General features: G+C 38.9%; 1 protein-coding gene across 2 annotated transcripts in view; it reads left to right on the forward strand.

Moving 5' to 3' along the window:
- The window catches only part of LOC121938034 (guanine nucleotide-binding protein G(q) subunit alpha-like), a 46,181-nt gene extending 24,765 nt beyond the window's left edge, over positions 1 to 21,416 (forward strand). Inside the window, exons 2-7 of one of the 2 annotated variants that reach the window (XM_042481331.2) lie at positions 3,321 to 3,505; positions 5,243 to 5,397; positions 7,376 to 7,504; positions 11,593 to 11,722; positions 15,518 to 15,671; positions 16,913 to 21,416. In XM_042481331.2, the coding sequence (XP_042337265.1) occupies positions 3,321 to 3,505; positions 5,243 to 5,397; positions 7,376 to 7,504; positions 11,593 to 11,722; positions 15,518 to 15,671; positions 16,913 to 17,103 (944 nt within the window). In that variant the 3' untranslated portion in view covers positions 17,104 to 21,416. Of the gene's footprint in view, positions 1 to 3,320; positions 3,506 to 5,242; positions 5,398 to 7,375; positions 7,505 to 8,079; positions 8,209 to 11,592; positions 11,723 to 15,517; positions 15,672 to 16,912 lie in introns of both variants that reach the window. The other variant, XM_042481324.2, reaches the window with a different exon arrangement.
- The last annotated feature ends 2,173 nt before the right edge of the window (positions 21,417 to 23,589 follow it).

The raw sequence follows: 23,589 nt of genomic DNA on the forward strand, positions 1-23,589 counted from the left end.
ACTTACTGAAATTTGAATTTGTCCAATACTTTGGTTTACGACTAAATACTAAAATGAATGACCTTCTCATGAGCTTTAGCTGCACTGTCTGTTTATTATTAATTCTCAAATGTTAGCATGTTAACACACTGAACAAAGACAAAGATCTATTTATAGCCTCACAGAGCCTCCAGCATTGATGAAGGCTGTTAGTGTTATTTCACCTGCCAGCAAGAAGCTTCAGTTCACTTCAGGGATAAAAGATACAGAGATCCGTGCTGTCGATCCTGTGCTCCTGTGCAGGGCATACTGTTTGGGTGATGCTCTTAAAGGCTTAATATACAGCAAAAAAGACTTGCATGTAGTTCTGTTTATGCTGCGTCTACATGTATGGATATGTTGATATTTTAGTTTGCATGTACCGTCTGTGTGGTAATTGAGATTAAATGCAACTTTAAAATGTCAATCAACATAGCAGACATTACTAACTGAAATTAAGATTGCACGATAATATTGGCACCTTTTAGTATTGGCAGATATTGTCTTTAAAATGAAATATCGGAATCGGCCAACATGCTGATTTCTGCCGATAGCACAATTGACATTAACACTGACAAATTGAACATGTACAAAACATCAACCTTAAGCTGAAGTATTACCATATTTTGCACAATGAATGAATACTTCTGCCACTGAAAAGCATTGCATTTCACGCCATCATGATAAGAGTATACACAATATGATGTAAATTTCACTACAGAAAAGGCCTGATGATCACTAAAATTAGTTTTGGGGAAAAATGTCCGTATATCGGCCAAATAAGTTGTTATATATCAGCATGTGGGATATCAGCAAAAAATCCAATATTGTGCATTCTTGATTTAAATCAAATGTGTTTGGAATTTCTAACTTTTCAAACAACACACTGTCAGCAATATAAGGGACATCACTGTTTTAACGTTTGTTGGGCACTTTAAATGCTTTAACAAATAATTCAAACTGTAATTTTTTGGTTTGTAGAAAAAGTAATCTGTTTATTACTTCACATGATAGGTAATAGTTTTCAGTAGCAGCTCCGGTTGAGATGAGTGAAATGAAGACGAGAGTGAAAGGTAGAAACGACAGAGAATAGGTGTTGCTGAAGCTGCAGTGACTCAGACGTGAATGTTGGGAGAAGTGAGATGGAGAGATGAGTGGTGGAGAGCTCGAGCAGGGATGTAGAGGAAGAAAATAGGTGGTGGAATGGGGGTGGAAGAGAGAAGGATTGCTCTAGAGGGAGAGCTGCATAGTGAAAAAAAGAGGTTGATTTTGGGTGAGACCGCTACCTGCCTTGTCTTTTAAATGTTTCTCTTTGGTTGGTGACCACAGTGTTCAGTCCCTGATGGTTTCATCCTGACTCTGGCGTCCCCTCTGTCCCTGAAATTGTCCTTACAGATACAGAACCTGGAAGCTCTTGTGGGAAGCTAAAGGTCGTGAGAGGGATCTGTGGATTTTCTTTATCTGCATGTGCAAGCAAGTTTCCTTCTCTATGACTTGATCTTTCAGGTTGTTTATGCACTTGTGCACATGCATGGTCACTGTGACACAAAACTGGAGAAGTGAACTCAGTTTACCCGGCTCTTTGTTGAGCTGAGGTGAGCCGTGCAGCCCTCATGCGGTTACTCTGGGCTGCTCCACTAACCCAGACAGTCAGTCGGGCCTCTGTGCTAACCCTGGCCAAAACAATGATTACATTTCATTGTTAGAGTGCACATTTTGGGACACTAAAACCAAGATGACCAAGATTTTTTTTTTTTTTTAAGATACTGATAAAATTTTACTGTTTTTAATAGAACGAAGACATAATTTAACAATAAGGGGACCAGGAGCTGGCACGATATGGAAGAATGGCAGGTTCAGCTGAGCCTCCTGTACTGGTAAAACACAGAGACTGAGTTGGCACTGAGGTCTGGCCCGCTGCCTGGGGGCATGATGGTGTGGATTCCTTCACTGCCTTGTGTATCAGCAGCAGGATTGAGGTGGACAGACAGGGTGAGCGTGTCGCACGGAGTTTAGTACCACAGAAATATGGCTTTATATGAAAAGGCTACAATTTGACCAATTTAGAATTATGCTTTGCTGAGAACAGTTTACTGACTGTTTGCTTTCAGAAATACATTTGCTGACTGAATTAATGTTGAAGAGCTACTGCTACTGTGATGTCGTCTGTTGTATTTTTAATTGATTTGTTTGATGAGGGTGGATGGATTAGAGCTTGTCTTTGGGTTTTGTGATGTTGCCCTTTTTTTTTAATGTTTGAATCCACTACTGCTAAACTTCAGTGAGGAGGTCTCACATCACACTCTCTTTAATGTTCCAAATTTATCTGCACACCATAATTATCACTACGTCTTAGTTTTTCATCGGTCTCCAGTTGTCAGCACTAGAGGATTACTCTATAACTGTCTTTTCTGGGTCATGACCAGTGTGGGGAGAAGACTGTCTCACCTTCTCACACTGTCAGCAAGTTCCTCTCTGCATTATGATTAGGGATGCATCCATTTTTCGGCCGCACATCAGTATCAGCCAGCAATGGCTTGGTTCAATACCCCTGGCCTATCGGTAAATAAGATGGCATTCGTCGATGGCTGTGGACGATGTTTTTCTGTTGTGTCACATCTATTTTGTGCAGGCTAAAAAGCAGTTCCAAAACTTGACAATAGAAAATGTGTTGGGAAAAAAAAAGAGATATTCCCAGGAAATTTTTCAGGACAAAAGAACGCAGTAAACTCCCCATCGTGTTGTCAGGGGACACACAGTATTGTTCCCCTGATTGTGCTACATCGGGGGAAAAAAGTGTTAAAATCAGCACGAAGAGAGCCAGATAGCGTTGGCTGTTAGCAGCCAGTAACAGCTGACGGAGGTTGCATTGACATTATGATGCGTTTAAGGTTTATTTAGTAATAATGATAAATTATAACAAACTCATGTTGTGTTCAAATGTAATCTCATAAAATGCAGTTTTTGGAGAAAAAACTTAAATAAATGTAGTTGTTTGAAATAGGAATTTGTTGGTGTTTTCACAGCAATATTAAAGTGCATATCAGAGAGGAAATCATTAAGGACTTAAAAACTGGTTTATAATTAAGATTTATTTGTTTTCCTGTCAGGGGGAATAAATAACAATAAAAACTAAATAAGCAACAGTTACAAAAAAAAAAAAAATCAGTATCAGCTTTCAGCCAAATTATTATTTGAAACATATGTATTGGCATGCTCAGAATTTCACAATTTTTGCATCCCTATTTATGACCTTTTTCCAGCTTTTGGCTAACCTCCTGTGTCTTTTGTCTTCCTCTCAGGTACTGGAGAGAGCGGCAAGAGCACCTTTATCAAGCAGATGAGAATAATCCATGGGTCAGGCTACACAGATGAGGATAAGAAGGGCTTCACCAAACTGGTCTACCAGAACATCTTCACCTCAATGCAGGCCATGATCCGTGCAACTGAGACACTCAAGATCCCGTACAAGTACGAGCAGAACAAGGTGCGTACTGTTAGGGTGTTATCTATCTAATCTTTTTTCCACATGCAAATATTTTGTGAAACTTGTTTGAAAGGCACATATATCGCTGACCAGCTATTGAAATTACTAACTCATTGTAATGGTTAAAGACCCTGAAAGCTTATTTTCTCAATAAGTTTCTTACTATGAATAATTGGATCCTACAAGTCAACATTATTTTCTGCAGTGGTTCAGAACGTTTTTAACATTTGAGGTTTATAAATGTCTTTTTTTCTCTTTCTTGCTGGTTTGGTGGGCAGGGCTCATTTTGGATTTTATCCCATTTTAGATATGTTTGATTTAGAACCTGATATGAGAGTTGGAGCCTTGTTTGGTTACTGTCAATGAAAATCTTAAAAAAACACACCCACACAGTGTGGAGTTAAAGAGAAGTTATTAGATATCTGCAGTCTGTTCCTTCATCTCTTCTTGAGGCTACGAGCACAACTCACTGAAACTTCTGACGTAACTGTCAGTTGTCCAGTTGCATTGTAGATAATACAGGCTATAGTGTTGCTGCAGTGATTTGATCACTTTTTTAAACTTTTATAACATTATCCCTTTAATTTATTTACTTATGATTTAAGGATCTCACCTTAACTAAGCTAATGTCGACAAAATACTTAAAGGGCATGATCACACGTACAAAATTAACACCGGCGAATATTCTCCTCCCATTCGCCTCCATTTAATGCTAGCAAAGGGACAAATTGCTTCCAGTGACAAAACAAATTCTTAAGGCCTTTGCACGATTTTTTTGTCCGAAATTGTTGCATGTCTAAAAACAAATACAATCTGAAACTTTCATCCGTCATCAAAGTTTTCGGAACGGGTATGACTTTCTGTGTTTTTCGCATCCGTCAAAAGCTTTTAGAGAGTTGTTTGACCAATTAACTGAATAAAATGTGGCAGCAGGACACATCTGCAACAAGACAGAGGAACGGGTCACACACAAGACAGCAAGGGAGATGTGTCTCGTGTTGTGAATTTTCGCAATGAATATAACAGTAAAACGCATCAAACTCAGCGTGCAAGGTCTCTGTGCGCAACATCTCTTTTTTGTTTTGTTTTTTGCAAATGTATCTGAAAAGAAAAAAAACAAACTCAGTGTGCATTTATGGTTGATTTGTACTTGACAAGCAGACAGAAGTTCAGTGTCTACTTAATGGACATATTACTTCGTTCAAGCATCAGAGTCCACTTTCTATCAAAATGTGAATTCTCATTCAATCTCCTCTGAAACATCTGCCCACTGTTGTCAGCAAGGCTTGTAACCAGTGCTTAAATCTCATGCAAACCACATTAAATTAATCATAAATAAATAAACTGTGACTGAACACAGTTAACATACTATATATTTTTACAAATGGGGTTATATATGTATACTGAACAAAAATTTAAATGCAACTCTTTTGTTTTTGCTCCAATTTTCTCCATTTCTCCTTTTCAAAGATAATCCATCCACCAGCCAGGTAAGACATGTATACCTCCAGAAATATAGCACTGTAGAGGTAGTAAAAGTGCCAGTTTAGAAAGACATCATATCCCCCCAGACTTTTTAGTCGTAATTTACCAAGAAAGCACCTGATGCCACCCACTTAAACATTTGGAGGCTAACACTTGTGAATTTCTCTCAATTGATTTTGCATAACAGCCTCAGTTACTAAATTGGTATGTCTTTAAAATTGTGCTTTTCTGCTGTGCTTCTTGTTCCCACAGAATAATGCCCAGGTTGTGCGCGAGGTGGACGTGGAGAAGGTTTCGTCATTTGAGCAGCCGTACATCAGTGCAATAAAGATGCTGTGGGCTGACCCTGGCATCCAGGAGGCCTATGATCGCAGGAGAGAGTACCAGCTCTCCGACTCAACCAAATAGTACGTCTGCAATCTATTAATCTGCTGAAATGACTGATAATTTGCTTTATGTGTAGATGTGGAGAAGCACTATCACTTTGTAACTGTGACCTTCAAGATATCTAATGTGATGTAATGAAACAGCTAAATAACCGTTCCCATAGTGTCGACACTAGGGACGAAATGCCAGACACATTTAAAAGATGTTAATAGACCATTTTCAGCAGTTATGTACTTGTGTTAACATGCTCTAGACTGGTGGAAGGGGAAAGAGTTTAGACAGATGGAGAGTCGGGGAAAGGAGGAAATGTTGGCAACTGCCAATGATTTTGAAGCGTATTTCTGCATCAGTCTATAATATGGCTCCTTAAAAAGTTGAGGATTTGGAAATAAATTCAAGCTTATATGCATATATTTAAAGATTAATTAGCGTATGAACAACTGCTCGCTCAATCTCAGAACCCATCAGCTTGTTCTAATGTCGATAAAGCTGCGGGGGAACGGCCAGTGTTTTTAGGGCTCCAGTGAAGCCAGCTATTATCCGTGATATGGATAATAGCTGGCTACACTGTCAAAACACACTTCCTCCTTTATGTGCTAGTCATATCGGCTGACCTCTTTAAACAGATATGTTCACATTAATAAAGATAAATAAAAAAAAAAACCTCATAAAAAGCTAAATTGTCATCAGATGGGTTCCAAGATTGCATTTCAGCTAGTGCGTCCTGCCTCTTTTGCTCCCTACATGGAGTGCTTACCTGCATGCACCCAATGCCCACTGTAATGTGATTGGTCAGTCCCACTCAGCATACACACGGAAACCCGAATGCTTCCAATATCAAAACCCTGTCCTGTTACCTTCAGATTCTGCATTCATATGTAGTAGGGGTGGGCGATATATCGAATATACTCACTGTATCGTGACTTGTTTCATGTGAGATATGTGCATTCACTACATTGCAAACATTGAGTATAAATTGTCACAGAATTTTTTTAAGCCACCAACATGAGACTCTTTGACATTATGGCTCTCTCACTCTCTCTTATGGCTCTCTGCATCTTACAGAAACACACAAAAAAAGCCTCCCAAACATGATATATCACAAACACTCCTAAGCCCACCCAGACCACTTTCTCCTGAGAGATGGTGTCAGAGCTGGAAAGGCTTGTGTGAAGAAGTCATCACGTTTAACGGCACTGTGGTAAAAAATTTATGAGTTAAACGGAAGTATGAGAGGGTGAGATGTGTGTTTTTGTATCTTTAAGGCTCCAGTAGGCGACTACTTAGTTGCATTTTGCAACCATGGAGCACCAGTGCGACTTGCAAATATTATTAATATGCAAATGAGAGAGATGTTCATTTTATGCTCAGTGTAGTCTTTATGTTTAGACATTGCGGCAACAGTAACTTTCTGCTCACTGCTAACTCTTGACTTGAAGCTTCACGTTCACATCAAAAACATCAACACTTCCGGTCTGAGTACGAGTCGGGTGCTTCAAAATAAAAGCACCATTGGTTCTGCTTTGATTTTTTTAAATTACTGCAGTATGTTATTTGACTTCATTAGAACAGTATTTTATTTAACTTTATTATAACCACTCTTTAGGTAACTTTACTGACAGTACTTTATTTAACTTTATTATAATAACACTTTAAGTTTATTATGACATTAGCCACTTCATTTTCACTGTAGTACATTTCCTAATCTTGTATTTTGAGGAGATTTCACAATATCAAAATATATATTGCGTATTGCGATGTAGCCTAAAAAATATTGCAGTATTATTTTTGAGCCATATCACCCAGCCCTAATATGCAGACATCTGTTCACAGAGATTATGTATATTTGTTTGAAAGTTGTTTTTTAATTGTATGTGTTTTTTAGCAGAAAGCTGTGTTCTGTGTTGAGTTACACATCTGCATGTGGTCTTGCACTGTTGAAACTGGTGGTTTTGCCCTCGTTTTTTTCTTTGTCATATGTTCCCTCCCCTTCCACAGTTACCTTAACGATTTAGAACGAATAGCAGCAGCGGGGTACGTGCCCACACAGCAGGACGTGCTGCGGGTTCGAGTGCCTACCACCGGCATCATTGAGTACCCATTTGACCTGGAGAATATTATCTTCAGGTACTGGTGTCAAGTGCTGCCGATGATGTCACTGGTTGGCTAGCTGCTCGACAGTTTGTCAGCCAGTTGGAAACCGTCGATGCCGCTGTCTCCATCTACCCTGCGCTGCACAGCAGGGCTCAGCACTTTAACACATCCCTGATGGTACACTCTCAAAGACTGGCCTCAAGAACAGCCCCCCCTCCTGTCAAGACTCTTTAGAAAACAGTCATTTTTATTTTCACCCAGGCAGTCAAAGTTGGCCTCTTGAGTGCTAAATCATTTTTTTGGAGTCGAGTTAAAAGTTCCCTCTTCCCCAGACTCTCACAGTATGCATTGTGAGGAGAAGCTGAGCATAAAAATGAGGAATGTTTTGTCTTTGGGAGCTGCCATCAAGGATGAAGCTCAATTTCTAAGAGAGAATTTGGGGGTAGAGGTACAAAACGTCACCTAATCCCCTCATAACTCTTGGGAATGGTTTTCTGTGGTTACATCTGGACTGTTCCACTTGCTTTTGGCGGGGGTGTGCTGTATCTGCTGTTATGCTTCACTTTCTCTTTCCTCCCTCTCTCTGTCTTTGTCCTTCCTGTCTCTAGCTATCTAAGTGATCTGGATCGTATTGCTGAACCGTCCTATCTACCAACCCAACAGGACGTGCTTAGGGTTCGAATCCCAACCACTGGGATCATAGAATACCCTTTCGACTTGCAAAGCATCATTTTCAGGTAGAAAGAAGAACTATACTACTTTGACTAACCCCAGTCTGTACCCTACTAGTGTTATGTTTCATTTTAAAATCCAGAAGGCCATCTTAAGTCTGAATCAGCATGTTTATATGTCACCTTCAGCAATGTTTTATGTCCCCATTTTTGTCTGATTGTATCCCCAACTCATTCTGTTATAGCAGTACGTTCAATGTGCAGTGTAAATGCAAATGCTACTAGAGCTGAAACGACCAGTCAGTCGCAGTTATTTAACTATTTTGTTAACTGGTTCATCATTTTAAGTTGTATTCCTCAAGATTTCAGTCCTGGTTGATTTGGGGATACCAATAGTTACCATGGTAACAGCATATGTACTTACTTCAACAAACACATTTTTTAATGATTGACCCCAGTTAGCGCTAACTTGGTGACAAATGGATGCATTTTTGGGGGGCTGCAATACAATAAAAGACACAACATGATTTGCCAGTTGAAAGCTTTTAATGTAAAAAAAGTGGCAGTTAGAGGTCCCGTTTGGAGTGGTACTGGGGTGCCACACTGAATATCTGCATGTTAGTAAGACAAAACAAGAAACTTAATGACATTATCTCGGAGAAATTGTTACTCACATGTTTCACCATTTTCTGATAATTTCTATGCAGCTATATAGACAGAATAATTTGTCATGAAAATAAATCGTTAGATGTAACCTTAGCCCCTACATGTATCTCTATTGTCACTTGACTGTAGTTCGTAGTTTGGCACAATAAAACCGGCCTGGATAAATGAGTAATTGTAAAATGAAGTTAAGTCAGTAATTAAATATTGATGCTTTATGACAGTGCCCAAGCCGTACAAGCCTTTCATTTCAGAAACTTCTCAAAGGCAGTATTTTTACATAATAGTCCTTCACAGTTTTTCTGTGTAGTCGAGACACACAGCCTCCAGGACTTGGCATAGAGACAGTCTTAGGACCCGCCACCAATACGTAGAGCAGCTTCCCTTCCTCCTCCTCTTGCAAAGAGAGAGAGAGAAGATGAGGAGATAGAGTTGGACCCAGGGAACAAGAGCGATTACAGAAGAGTGCGAATCGATAGGAAGCCATCATGTCAGCCCCCTCCTACGCTTGGCAAGGCTAGAAATAACTCTGCTTGCAATGAGGTTGTGCTGAAGAGGTTCCCAGCAGCCCTGCTGCAGCTTGCCGATAGGCTCTACTCTGCTTGGCTGCGCTGCTGATGGTGAATCACTACATGCTCTCAATGACATCAATTTTGTGTTAAGAGACCGAAAATACGAATATGAAGTGGGAATGAATGTGAGGTGTCAGGTTTTATTGGAAGAAGAGCACAATTATTGAGCTTTCTTAGTTTAGTGATTTATGAGAACGAGCCGTCATATTCCTGTAATTAAACATGAAGCGTACTTGATGCAGGATGAGAAGTTCCTCGGCCTCAAACTCTTGTATGGTTACAAGCACATGTAGCATTAAACTGCCTCTGCTTGCCATTATCAGGGCCGTAGCTGCAACAAGGAAGCCTTTCATAGACACACATCTCCATTAGGCTTGCTTCCTTCTCTTTTAATTGGCTTTTGAAGTCACAGAAAATGTCATTTCACTTGGCTTATCCAACATAGGAGAGCTTATCGTACTAAGTAGGTCACTCATCCTTGCTAGGGGAAAAAAGGAGGTCGTCTGATGTGAAGGAGTTTTATTTTAGGCTGTTTCTTCTGGAGGACTCCATTTATCAATGCCCTCCTTCCTTCTGGCAGAATCACTGACTGGATTCACCTTTGTGATGTGTGATCAAAGTTTCACTGTTTAGCTTTTGAATAATATTGGCTAAAATCTCTGGAATAGAGACCTCAGATGACTTAACTCATGAGCACAGTCAGTTCAATTCATTCATTACAGTTTGGATTTTTGCTAGAAGCTTCTTATCTAACAACCTTAGCTCTTCAGTCTAATTTAATTAGAATTATTTACTTTTGCTTGGTTGTTTTACCAATTTGACAAAAACTCATCCAAACAAAAATGTGTACATTATAACCATATTAACCAAGAGTCGATCCATGTTTCCCACCCTTGCATTCTTCAATATTTCTGTCTTCATTTCCCAATTCTTTAATAGAGTGCTGCAGGGATGTCGTTTTTCGTAGGCCAGTGCAGAAGTTTGCATCGCCCTGGTTCCCTCGTAAAACATTTTGGATTATGGCAGAAAATAAGCTCTTTGGCAAACAAATGTTTTTGATACTTACAAGTTTTGTTCAGCAAGATAATCTTCACAAATAGACATCACAATTTTTAAATGCAATTGCTGGAAATAAAGAGCTAATGTTAGATAATAAACCAAGTACTCCCTGACTTTTGTTCACCACCACAACAAGGCTGTAAAGCCATCTTTGATGACGCACTGTAGTTTCATTTAGCTGGTTGTTAGCAACCACTATTTTAAAGACTTGTAAAAGCTTCAGATTTCATGATTGGGGTATTTTATGTCGTAGAACAAAACATGAAAGTATCTTAAGCTTTTGTTTACCACAGACCTTATTTCAGGCATCTAACCAAAAAGACATTCAAAAAAGCCTGTAGACTTTGAGATTGGGGAACCGGGAATGCCAAAATGCTAAGTCATTTCCGAGTTTTACGACTCATTCCAGCACCACTTTATTTCCTCATCTCTTCTGTCAACTCTTGTACTCCTCCAACCTTTATCTGTTGCTCCTCTTCACATTTAGCACCTTTTTAGGCACTTCTAAACAAGCAAATATTTTGTACTACTTTCCATCCCCTGTATGGACTCTACTGCATCTGCTTTGCAGAGAAAGGAGAGGAGGATGGCATTGTTTGTTCGCACACATACACTTCCTTGTAGTTATTTTGGTCCACTGTAAAGAAGCTCTGTCCTCTCCGTGATTCACGCTGCAGATTCTCTGTTCACGTTTCTTTTGTTTATATTCTCAGTGCTAAAGGGGTGTTTGGCTTGAACTGCGCTGGACTCATTAGATGTTATGTTAAAGTAGTAACAATAGTCAAACCACGCTGGCCGTGGCAGGTATTGATTGACCACCACGAGATACAAAGCTTAGTGTAAATGAAAAAGAAAAATCTAGGAGACAGTTTACAAGATGAATGCCTCTTTGCGCTGATACATTTTCCACTTGAAAATCCTATTCTTGTCTTTGAAGTGACACAGGTCCTTTGGCTCCTGGCTTCAGGGATTAACAAAAAACATAAAATTATTTCAGATAATATTTAAAATGCATGCTCACCCTAATATGCTACAGTGAAGATCTAAAGACTCTGGGTGATAGAGTTAGAGCTAATTGTCATTTCCTCTTATTCATGTGATTGCTTGTGCTTGCTGTTTGGCGGCCCTCCATCTCATCCCATCGTGCTCCGACCAGGATGGTGGACGTGGGTGGTCAGAGGTCAGAGAGGAGGAAGTGGATCCACTGCTTTGAGAACGTCACCTCCATCATGTTCCTGGTGGCGCTCAGTGAGTACGACCAGGTCCTGGTGGAGTCAGACAACGAGGTAAGACTGCGTCACAGAAATCATTCGGATTTCTTAATAGTTGAGTGCACACACAATCACTCATCACAAGACACTTGCAGGTTTTTCACTTTAAAATCAGCTTTCTAAACAGCCTGTTGAATCTCCTACAGCTGGAACTGGAGATTTAAACTTAAAGTGCAAACATTCAACGTAATTTCCAGCATCAACGGGCAGCTGTTTTCTGTACAAAAGCTCAGTTGAACTGAACACTAAAGCTACCTGCTCAGCAAACAGACAAAGTTAGCGAGCTGATGAACGATCCAGGGGCCGTATTCACACGCTTTCTAGTACAAAGTGTTGCTCCTAGGGATTAAATTCTAATAAAACTATTAGAACGATGACTTTTTCCAAGAATTTCTCTGTACAGTTAAAAAAAGATCCTCATCGAGAACAAAGTTATTCACAAAGCATCTCTGCCTTTAAGCTCCTAAGGTGAAAAACTGAGTAGGGAGGAGGACTTGTAAGCAGCTTAGGAGTTTATTAATCAGAGGGGAAAATGGCAAAAAGACGAGTTAATGATACGCTACAGATTAGACCGTGCAGGGGTTATGTTTTTGGTTTATCTCATTAGAGATGAGATCACAGATATTTTGCACCACGAAAATGTGACAGTGCAGCAGTGATGAATTGGGGTCGTCACAACTTTCCATCAGCAGTGATCACACAAATAATGTCAACAGTTTCACAGTCTCATGTTGTGGCACAGTTCATTTCATTTCCACTGGGTGTCCACAACTTGCAGACTCATAAAAAGGCAACCAATCACATCTGTTAAAAGATTATGTCATACCCATCAGCCGGGTCAACCACAAGGGGGAAATTTCTGTCCCCGCTTTGCTCAGAGTTGCTCTGAAAATGTTCCTAAATCACCCTAAACCTCGGACTCCTTTCTTGAAATGTTTTAGGCTAGGTTAGGAGCTCTCTGATACCAATTCTGCACCAAATTAGCTCTGTTTTTTTCCAACGTTTCCACCAATTTTTTTAACGTGCGGCATTGTGCAAAACTTAAGTAAACAGTACTAGCAAGATAGTGTTTCGCATTGGTTACCTCCAAACCTTTTTTCTGTCATTGCAGCTATTTCATTTTATATTTTTATCAAAAAAGGAACAAACCAACTATTAATGGTCCCACTGCATGTTCTTTTTTTGATGATTCCTCACTTAGTGTCTCTATTGTTGCCTCCTCCGTCCTCTTTTCCACCCTGAACAATATGACACACTCACTGATGTTGTCACGACTCGCACTTCAGGTTCAGAAAATCAGCTGTTTTTTTGTTTTAGCTAGGATACTAGTTTTCGGGTTCCAGACCGATGTATTTTTGGCCAAAATTCTCTGAATGCTTCAAAATCAGATGCAGGAACTGAAACGGAACCCGTTCCATATTGGTGGAAAAGGTGCACAGGATTATATTTTAATGTTTGTGAATACAGCCCCAGATGTTTCTCTCAGGAGTTGGTGGTGACCAAAACAGAGTTAAAAGTAGAGTGAATGTTAGACTTACATTGTTCAGGTTGCCAGAAATACAACTTCATATACGTGCGTATGTTGATCTCTGTCTGCTTGATGTGTAATTTAGCAACTGTTTGCTAACACATTCACCTTATCAACTTTCTAAGGTCATAATTTGGCACCTTTTCGCGTTTCTCATATGCGGTCAAAAACCAGTGAGGTCAAGTTTAAAGCAACCGTACCTGTTTTTGTCAGTTAAGCAGCAAGTTGTAAAAATGCAGTTTTCTGATTTATGTATTCTATTTAACTGCCATTTGTCACATTCGTATAGAAAATGCCTCTGAATTGGAGGACATAGATGTGTCAGAGGGGTTTATGTAACTGAGTGTACCCCAGCATGTACACACACAGACACGGTACGCACAGTCATGCCTGTTGATGAGTCTCTCGTAACAAAGAGACAAGAGGTCTTTTGTCTTTACTCCATGTTAATTTACTTTGTCCCTGTCATCAGCTCTGACTGTTCAGATAGAATTATCACTAATAAAGTTAATGTGATCAGCCCCTGTATGCCCTCTGCTCCGCTCCTGACAACAGACCCTTTCTCTGACCTGGTCATATGACAGCTGGGTTTCATAATCCAGACACAGCTGCCAGCTTGACTCACTGTATCTGCTGTACGTCGCTACAGCTTCGTGGTAAATAATGCTGATGTTTGTCCACCCTGGCAACAGTTTGTTAATGCACACACGCACACACACACACACACACACACACACACACACACACACACACACACACACACACACACACACACGTTGTACTTTATCTTCACCGGGCCTGCTCAGGTGCAGGGCCTTATTGTACACACTAGGGCAGAAATATGTTTTCATTTCTGCAGGTTTCATTTTATTTTCTGGTAATGTGACACATAGTCGCAGGTGGTTAGGCCCCACTGGAACATTTTGATGCTGTTATGAGCTCTGTTTCTTAGCGGTTGAAGGCTAAGACAAGGCCGGGCAGCGGTTAGGCATCACAGACTCAAGAGATTATCCGGTCGTGTTGACAGGCTCGAGGCCGAGACTTTGACCCTTCAGACCAGTCGGAGCCTGACAAGATTGTTTTCAAATGTCTTTGATTTCGTCAGGTCAAGTCTGTTCGGGATCGCCTTATGACTTGATAAGTCTAAACTGAGAGAGTGATGCTGGCAAGAGCTGAGATAAGAAAGAAGAAGAGGAGACATGTTTGACATGTTTATGAGAACGTCTCCAGCTCCACTTTCTAGATTTGCTAGATACACACAATCTTATGTTTGGAACGTGCCTGGATCAATTAAAAGAGAAAGTCTCGTGCCATTTTTTGGGGGTTGTTTTGACTATCTTAAGTGTTCCTTGACTATTTCTCATCTGTTGCTACAATACACTGTCTTCACTGTAAATGCTGCAGTCCAAGTGATGCCAGCAAGCTAATGTTTTGTGTCAAAAAAAGTATGGGTTGACCGATAATAGTTTTTCAGGCCCAATACCGATTATTAGTAGTTAATGAGGCTGATAACCGATATTTGGAATCAATGCACAGTTATAATAATAATAAAAATCTTTCTGTCTGGGTGAGCACTGGGTGTGTGGACACGTGTGCACAGGTGAGAAGACCACCTTTCCGGCATGCTCAGATGAGAGAATAAGAGACCAACAGACAGCGTGGTTGTAGTTTGTCCCCGTCTATAACTTTGTCTTTTCCGTATTTTGTTTGGCCGGTTGGGTCACCCGTGACCCTAGAAAGTGTAAAATCTGACTCCTGCAGAAGGCCATTGTAACTACCTGACAGATGCGACAGGTACACTGCTTTCAGATGTCAGTGTTGCAGTTCATATTCTTGCTCTGTGTGTGTGTGTGTGTGTGTGTGTGTGTGTGTGTGTGTGTGTGTGGGTGTGTGTGTGTGTGTGTGTGTGTGTGTGTGTGTGTGTGTGAGAGAGAGAGAGAGAGACAGTGTACACACACTCATGAACTGTGTACTCTCTCAATTCTACATTGACAGTTTTGGATTAATGTTATGGTTTAACCTCAGTTGTATTTTTTTTTTTAAACAAGGTAAACCTAACATCAGTGAAGTCCTAAAATATATCTTTATATTTATCATCCGTGATCATTTTTTTCTTGGGACACTGGGAAACCATTAAGTTAGAGCCTGGAATAAAATCAGTTTATTTATTGCATTTACTGTGTAGAGTAAGAATCAAGCACAAAACAACTAAAAAGTTTTGTTTTCTGAATACATACCTAACCTTATTTCCGTTTCCCTACTCTTTCACTTCCTCTTGTTAGAATCGTATGGAGGAGAGTAAAGCTCTGTTCAGGACCATCATCACATATCCTTGGTTCCAAAACTCCTCCGTCATCCTCTTCCTCAACAAGAAGGACCTGCTGGAGGAGAAGATCATGTATTCTCACCTGGTCGACTACTTCCCAGAGTTTGACGGTAGGTTGTTTTTTTTTTTTTTTGTTTTTTTGTTTTTTAATCTGTCTGACCTTTTACTTTCAGTGACATCTCAACTACAACACGCATTTTATAAAGTCTTTCCATCCGAAAGGTTGTGAAGTGTAAGACAATGCTGTTAGCTGAGCCTCAGCAGTGAATCCAATTCCAGGATTCATTTAATGAATTAAACATGCAGGTGAGAAGTTGAGCCATAGATCAAGCTCTGTCAGTAATACTGTCATCGTTTAGTTATTTTCAGTCTACTTTTAGCCAGTAATTAACAGTTTTTAAAGGCTGTTTACTGTTATAAACATCAAACTAGCTCATTAGTATCCTAACAGATTTTCTTTCACCTTTGATCTATAACTTCATCCACACAGAAACCTTTCACTTATATTTTTGATTCTGTAGTGACACCACCTGGTTATAAGGCTGTACTACAATGCAAACTGACAAAAATCACAGAATGGAAACGTTTCATTCAGAAGGGATTTTTTTGTCCTCCTTATCAGTTGTTTTCTATTTAACTGTAAAGGATGCTTATATTTTAACCCACACTGAGGAATGCTGAAATGAAAAACTGATAAAATGGTAAAAGAGAACAATAAAAGTTAAAGGGAAACTTAAGTATTTTTCAACCTGGACCCTAAGTAACTAATGGATCCAACAATTTTAGAATGTCATTTTTGAACAATATTGGTCCAGTATTAAGAGTCTGCTGCAGTGTAATTCCTGTGGGCAATTGTGGACCGTCAATTTCCGTCCACTAAAAATGCTTGTTTATGCCACAGACCGGCTCAGATTGTCATTAGGAGTGTCTGACAAACTGGTCCACAGGGGGGCCGGTGTGGCTGCAGGTTTTTGTGCCAACCAACCAAGAGCACACAGTTTGACCAATCAACTGTCTGAAGACGGAGATCAGTTGATTAAATGAGTCAAGTCTGGTGTGCTGCTACTTGGTTGGAAACAAAACCTGCAGCCACACCGGCCCCCCTGTGGACCAGTTTGACATGCCTGCCCTAGGTGGTTACATTCCAGCCTGTTTCACCACTGCTTTTTCTACAGTCTCTATCAATACTGGATCATTTTTAAAAAATGATGCCTCCATTAGTCACTTAGACAAAAAAAAAAAAAAAAACACGGGAAAATAGGGTCCAGGTTAAAATATTGCAACATTTCCTTTAAAAATATACCACTTTGATGCTGAGTACAACCTAAAAAATAATCTGTTTGTCTCCCAGGTCCCCAGCGGGACGCCCAAGCGGGCCGTGAGTTCATCTTGAAGATGTTTGTGGACTTGAACCCAGACAGTGACAAGATCATCTACTCCCATTTCACATGTGCCACCGACACGGAGAACATCCGCTTCGTCTTTGCCGCCGTCAAAGACACCATCCTGCAGCTCAACCTCAAAGAATACAACCTGGTGTGAAAAGAGAAACGGAAACACAGAGGGAGAGGGAGAGAGACCTGCAGCCCCCCCACACACACACACACACACACACACACACAATGCAGAGTCCACTTTTAGAAACACACACATCTGCATGAAACACACTGCTGCTTTAAAGAGTCAAACTTCATACTTTACCAGACCAACACTATCCACATTCTGTCTCCACTCTACACTTAGCCCTTTGGTTGTTGGTTTGCCCATTTGAAAAAAAAAAAAAAAAGGTTATCTGTTTTGTGGCTCTAATAATTGCTCCTCTTGTACAAACACAAATATAACACTCCCTCCATTTGTCCCCCTCTCTTGGGGTTTTTTAGTCCGCTCCGGGGTTCCTCTTGGCTCTTGGTGCGGCTCACTTTTTTTCTTTCTTTACACTACATTATCACCAGTGTTTGTGTGTTCGAGGTGGGTAGAGGGCCTTCTCTGGGTAAGCTTTTATGGACAAAGGGCTCTCTCCCCTTCTTCTTATTTAACCCATGCATGCTACACACTACAACAGGACACAAGGCCAAGCTGGACTCCGCTCCTCTGCAAAGGGTAACTAATTATGATGATAGGAATATAGTATCAGGCAGTGCTGGGGTGCAGTGAGGTACTTGGTCCCACTTGAGTCTTGAATTTTGTATTTTATTTTGTTAACCCTGCCCCAAATCAGAGCACAGAAGCTCTGTTGAATGTAAATAAAGTTTTCATGCTGCTCACACACAGTGAGGGCTACACAGAGGTGACTCTCTGCAGACTAAATATTCGCAGCTATGTTAACTTCTTGGTTATATTATTACTGCTATTGTTCTCCGATTAAAATTAAATTGAAGATGACTACTCAAAGGAATGTTTCCTTTTACACTGCCCCTCATTTTAAAGTGTTAGCATACATTATTAAAACAAAATTAAAAGACAAGACTACCAGTATTTACATACTGTATACCAACTCCCCTGTCATTTTGTGTCACATGGCCAAATTAATTCCACCTACTTTTGTTTCTGTAAATGTAATTACATTGCCAGGATCCTGTTCATCCCTTAAGTGGTTCAGATACTAGCAAAACAACTTTGGAAATTGCCAAAATTAAGTGCTTAATTAATTAAGTGGATCATTCAGATGTTGATGACATAACTACTCACTTTGTGTGGCATTTTTATGTCGACTGTTGTCTGAATCACACGTGTATTAGTACTGTGATTTCTTTGTTCCCCTCGATGGTGAGAATAATCGTCCTGTGCACAGATGATGATACCAGATTAGTACAGTGCAATAGTCAGTCGTAGATGAAATAACGTTTTTGCGCTGCCAGTTCGCTTAATAAGTCACAAGTTGGTCTTGATCATCCATATGGCTTCTCTCCGTAATCCACTTTACTTTGCCATATTATTCGGCCAACGTTTGATAAACTGTAACGGATAGCAAAAGAGTAAATAGTTCTTTTTTGTATGTCTAATTTATCAATCAGATCTGCGTGTTGTTGATACAGTAAATGAGACTTCCTCCGTAGTTTCAGCTCTACGTTTTTCCAACCGAGGAGACAGGAGGAGATTTTATACTGCTGTAAAATATCAAAACTATTTTATGGACAAGTGTTCTATCTTTCTAATGATACTTCATATATTTAGTTGTTGCAGTTCTGTTTTGAAATGCTTGACAATGGAAAAAAAAAACACTGTTTCCATGTCAGGGTTGTGCTTTATGCAAATAGGAAAATGAAAACAGACAAAAAACTTAGTGGTTGAATATTTACTGTTAAAGGATGCTTGCATTTTTTTTTGTAATTTTTAAGGATATGTGTTGGCTATTGGTACCAATCCCATATCGTGTCTCTTGCCTGATAGTTGTTTAAATATTCCATTAAGCTGAGCGTTGATAGATGGCTATTTTTGTCTTCACAATGTAATTCAGGTAAGTTTTCATAACTTTTTCATCACAAGGGCTACTACTAGCAGCTTTGGTAGAAATGAAAGGACTCTATGGATGGCATAGAGCAAAAGGTGCAATTAATTAACGAGTGTTGGGGTGGGGGGGCTATGAATCAAGAGTGTGTTGACATCCCGTTGAGGGTGATGGCCGCAGGTTCAGTGAGGGAGGAATGCAGCAGTCCACAGATGCCTACACGATATTCCCGAGGGAAGTCTGGTGGCTGTTTGGCTCTTTGTTCACCATCTTTTTGCCTTTTAGAGGAGGAGAATGGCTAACGTCAAAAGAAGTGGAGTTTCCCAAGGTGCAATAGCACATTTTCGGTCTCTAATCTAACTATCCTTACATTCTTATCAGTTATGTGATGATCTTCTTAGCTTTGTAATATTTTTCCACCATGTGGTTATGCATTTTCGGCTTATCTTGTCATTGGTAGTGTTTCCATGTTGGCTTTGGCTGTGGTGGTGTCAGAATAAAGGGAATGTTCAGGACATTTTGACCTTTTTGCGCACGTTGAAAGAGTTAAAAAGGTCAGATAAAACATCAAAAAGAAAAAAAATTATATAACAGATCTTGCCAAACTCCTTTTGTGCATCTTAACTTAAGATTTCCAGCTTGAATTAAAAAAAAATACAGAAAAGCAGCATAATCTGCTGCTATTACTTGACCTTGAATATAGTCACATGCACCCAGTTTTGTGTTGATAAAGCCATCATCTCCATTTAGCCTTCGTGCATCCTGAAACTCTTAAAGAAGAAGGGATATATTTATGCTAAGTGCCATCATTTTCTATGAGTTGAAACAATATTGGAGGTGTTGCAAACCTCGGTTTTTGAAAGTTATTTCGGCCGATAAATTGTGTTTCCAGCACGTATTGGTAGTGAGTCAATCTTTGGTGCTTCAGCCAACATTTAAAGGCCTTTTCTTGACCAGTTTTTTCCCGTGTATATTAGGTGATGCTTTTTAAACTCAATCTCTTACAGAAGTTCATGTTGTTGGTGACGCAAGTCAGCGCAGTGTGACATTTTGTTTGTTGTATTGATTTTCTTGTGTGGTTAGCCCCTCACAGCCGCAGGACCAGCACAGAAAAGGTCACATGGTTACACTACCAGTGATAAGAGCCAGGAGCAGGGCTGGGTCATGTGTTAAAAACTCTTTGCGTTGATTTGTACTGTATCTGCTTTATTCTGCATTGTGGAGGTTTGTACGACAATCCAGTACAAAGCAATGTGCCAAACAAAATCAGTCAGCCACAGAAAAGATATGGAAAAATTCACAATTTGTCGTAACCCGACCCAGAGCTCTGTAGTTTTTAGATCAATTTTCCATTATGGTGTCTTTTTCCTAAATGAAGCTTGTGTGTTAAGCCTCAGTATTAATGTATTTATTGAAAGACTTGCCAAGTGAAGGTACTGAAACGGTCATTATAATATTTTGGTGGTTATGATCTTGAGTAGGTGACTGCTGTGTGTTTACATGTCCGCCATTCTCCGCTCTCTTCTCCCGTACTTGATTGGACTGTGTATTCTTTCCCTGGGTCGAAGGCACTGAAACTGCACCACTGCAATGGGCCTGCGTTCATGCAACTTAGATGTTCGTTCAAGCACGCTCGTTGGTACTCTGAAGTGTGCGCGTATGCGTGTGTGTATGTATGTGTACACTTTTGACGGCTATTGCTTATTATGCTTGAGATCCATTCTGATTAGAGGGATGGACATGCAGTGATATTAAAAGCTATCTTTGCATCTTTTGTTTCTTTTGTAAGGTTGACACACCTTAACACGTGTATTTAGGACCACTTAAGATGACAGACTTTTTTAAAACAGTTAAAAATAAACTTTGTGTAGTGGTGTACAAATTGAAAGTAATGTATTTTTGTTTGATTTTTTTTTCTTCTTCTTTTTTTTTTTAAGTATACCAAATGTAAATTATGTACAATGAGTGTGCCAATCCCCTTTCTTTGTAAAGCCAGACTCTTAACAAGTGCCAATGTTGTGAAAAATCAGAGGGCCTGTGAATTTCATGGTCCAGTTTTTAAAACAAATAAACACTTACGTATGTGATTAATTAACTAAAAAAAAAGGACAATTTTATTCTATATTTAAGATTAATGATGAACTGCTGTTTTTAAGATAAATGTCATTTTAATTGCATGTGTTTGTCAGGTTGGGGAGGGAGTGGGTGGGTGAGATACTGTATTCATGCAACGCCCTCATGAAAAGGGTCCTAATGGTTATTGATTTACAGTATTTTAGCCATATTTCTCTTTTGTATGTTTCATTTCAACCACTGTTGCCTGAACCTCATTCAAACATGAAAATGATTTTCATAGCCTTCTCCTTTAAATGTTTTAAATTGGAATAAAATATGTTCCTATACTCTCTTATTGCATCCTCGTACGTTTCCTTTAGAAGTGGACATTTTTTCTCATGTATTGTGTTTCATGCTTCGAAACCTGGATTGACGTCACTTTTCTTGTGCTGCGTTCAGAAAACCTTTTACGAGTGCTTAAACCTTTGGTACCTGAGTAACTTGGTTTTATTTAAAACGTGGGGGAAAAAGGCAGTGAGCAACTTAGCAAGAGATGTCCTGCCAATTAAGAGAAATTCGATTTAATTTACAAAAAACTAGGGAAAAATGATAGTTAAAATTATGTTTAAAATTATATTACAAATTATAATTAATTCTAAGCACCTTTTCAAAGTCATTTTCTTGTTTGTCTTTCAGCTGTCCTTTTTTTATTTTAATTTTTTTTTGGTAATTTTCATGTTTGTTCTTGACTTTCTTTAATTCAGGTACTTTTCATTTACTTTTTTCTAATTCTTGCTAATTTGAGGTAATTTATTCTCCAGATGCTTATTGCCTCCTCATGTTTTTTAAAAATTACTAGAAGGTGTGTATACTTATTGAATAACTGCCAGAATATTGAATAACTGCCATAATTTTACAGGTCATCCCTTAATATTAAAAACACACACACACACACACACACACGGAAAACAGTAAGAAAATGCTAAAATTGTGCTTTGTAAATATTTTCTGTATGAGATTTTTTTTTACACTGCATACCTAAGTGCATATCTTTGATCTTGAACCTAATATGAATTAGCTGATACCGAATATTTGACTGTTCTTCCTGTAGTTTCTAAAACGCAGCCATTTTTTTGTCTTTAGGCACATGGGACTACTGTTTCTTCAAAAAATTGTAGAACATACCTTGAAATAAGCAATAAAACTGTAGGGATTTCTATTAATTTCAGTGCAGACATGCAAGGGACTTCTATCTATATACTGTATATTCCACATAAATAGAAGTTGCACGGGACTATAATTAATCACACAGCAGGTGAAAACCTCACTTCAGGAACCGGTCTCCATTAGTTCAGTGGGTTTAAATGTACTTTGAGGAGGCATGTCTGTTTACTTCTAATAAACCTCAGATCTTGCCTTTTTGAGATAACAACTAACTGTCAAATACATATAGCAACATGGTTTTAAACAGTAAAAAAAAATCCTACTTACAAATATTTGTTTTACTGTTTAAAACCATGTCTTACCAAACAGTTGAATTGGCCTTTTATGGTAAAAGTAGTGATATTAAGATGATTTTTGTGTGTGTGTGTGAAATAAATAAGGATAAATATTTACTGTTGTTAACACCATATGTTTAATATTAGTCCATTATATATTTGGTAAAAGAAATTATATCAGTATGATTTTTTCATCAGTTCTGAGATGTTTTCAAAGTACTGTAATGATAAATATGCATGTAAATAATATTAGTACTGGTAATAATAATTCCAAGGTCACAAATATATAATATATATGCTGGCATACTAACATATTATAAGCATTGTAACAGTAAATGATTTGTAATTTTGATTTTTTATTTATTTCAAACATATAAAAGAAGATAGCGAAATGATTATACAAACAAGCAGACACACAAATAAAGTTACAGACAATAAAAACATAAAGCAAAAGAAATGGCCAAACACATGATGACTTGGTTAACACATTTGAGTGAGAAGTACAAATTTATTTAATCCCACCTCTTCTCCACAAGCCACTGAATTTTAATCAACCGCTTCCTTATTAATTTAAACCTTAACTCTAATTAATTAAACATATATGCATACACCCACATACCCAAAATAAAATAGTTTTACATTATTATTTAAACACAAAATATTATTATTGTTATTTTAAAAATTAAGGTATGTTAAGATTTTGTTTTAAAATGATTTTTGTTATTATGGCCCCAAGGACAAAAAAATAATATTTTCCATTGCTTTTTTTTCTTGTCGAAGATTTTAAATGATTTTAAAGACCAGCATGTTTTGTCAAAATCATTTTCTGAGAGACATTTAATACTATCATAAATATTATTGTTAATGCTGGCATAACTTTACCGGCTTGGCCCCCCTGCATGCTGACAGCCGGTGCACCGATAAAGACACATCATCACTGTGTCTGTGTCGATGACCTGTCCACGTGAGGCGCTCGTTACTCAGACATCAGCCGGCTCGTGATGAGGTAGATCTGCGGCGTGTAGA

This window comes from Plectropomus leopardus, chromosome 5 (genome assembly GCF_026936395.1).
Source record: "Plectropomus leopardus strain MGB_pleo_1.0 chromosome 5, ASM2693639v1, whole genome shotgun sequence".
In the NCBI taxonomy this organism is placed as follows: Eukaryota; Metazoa; Chordata; class Actinopteri; order Perciformes; family Serranidae; genus Plectropomus; species Plectropomus leopardus.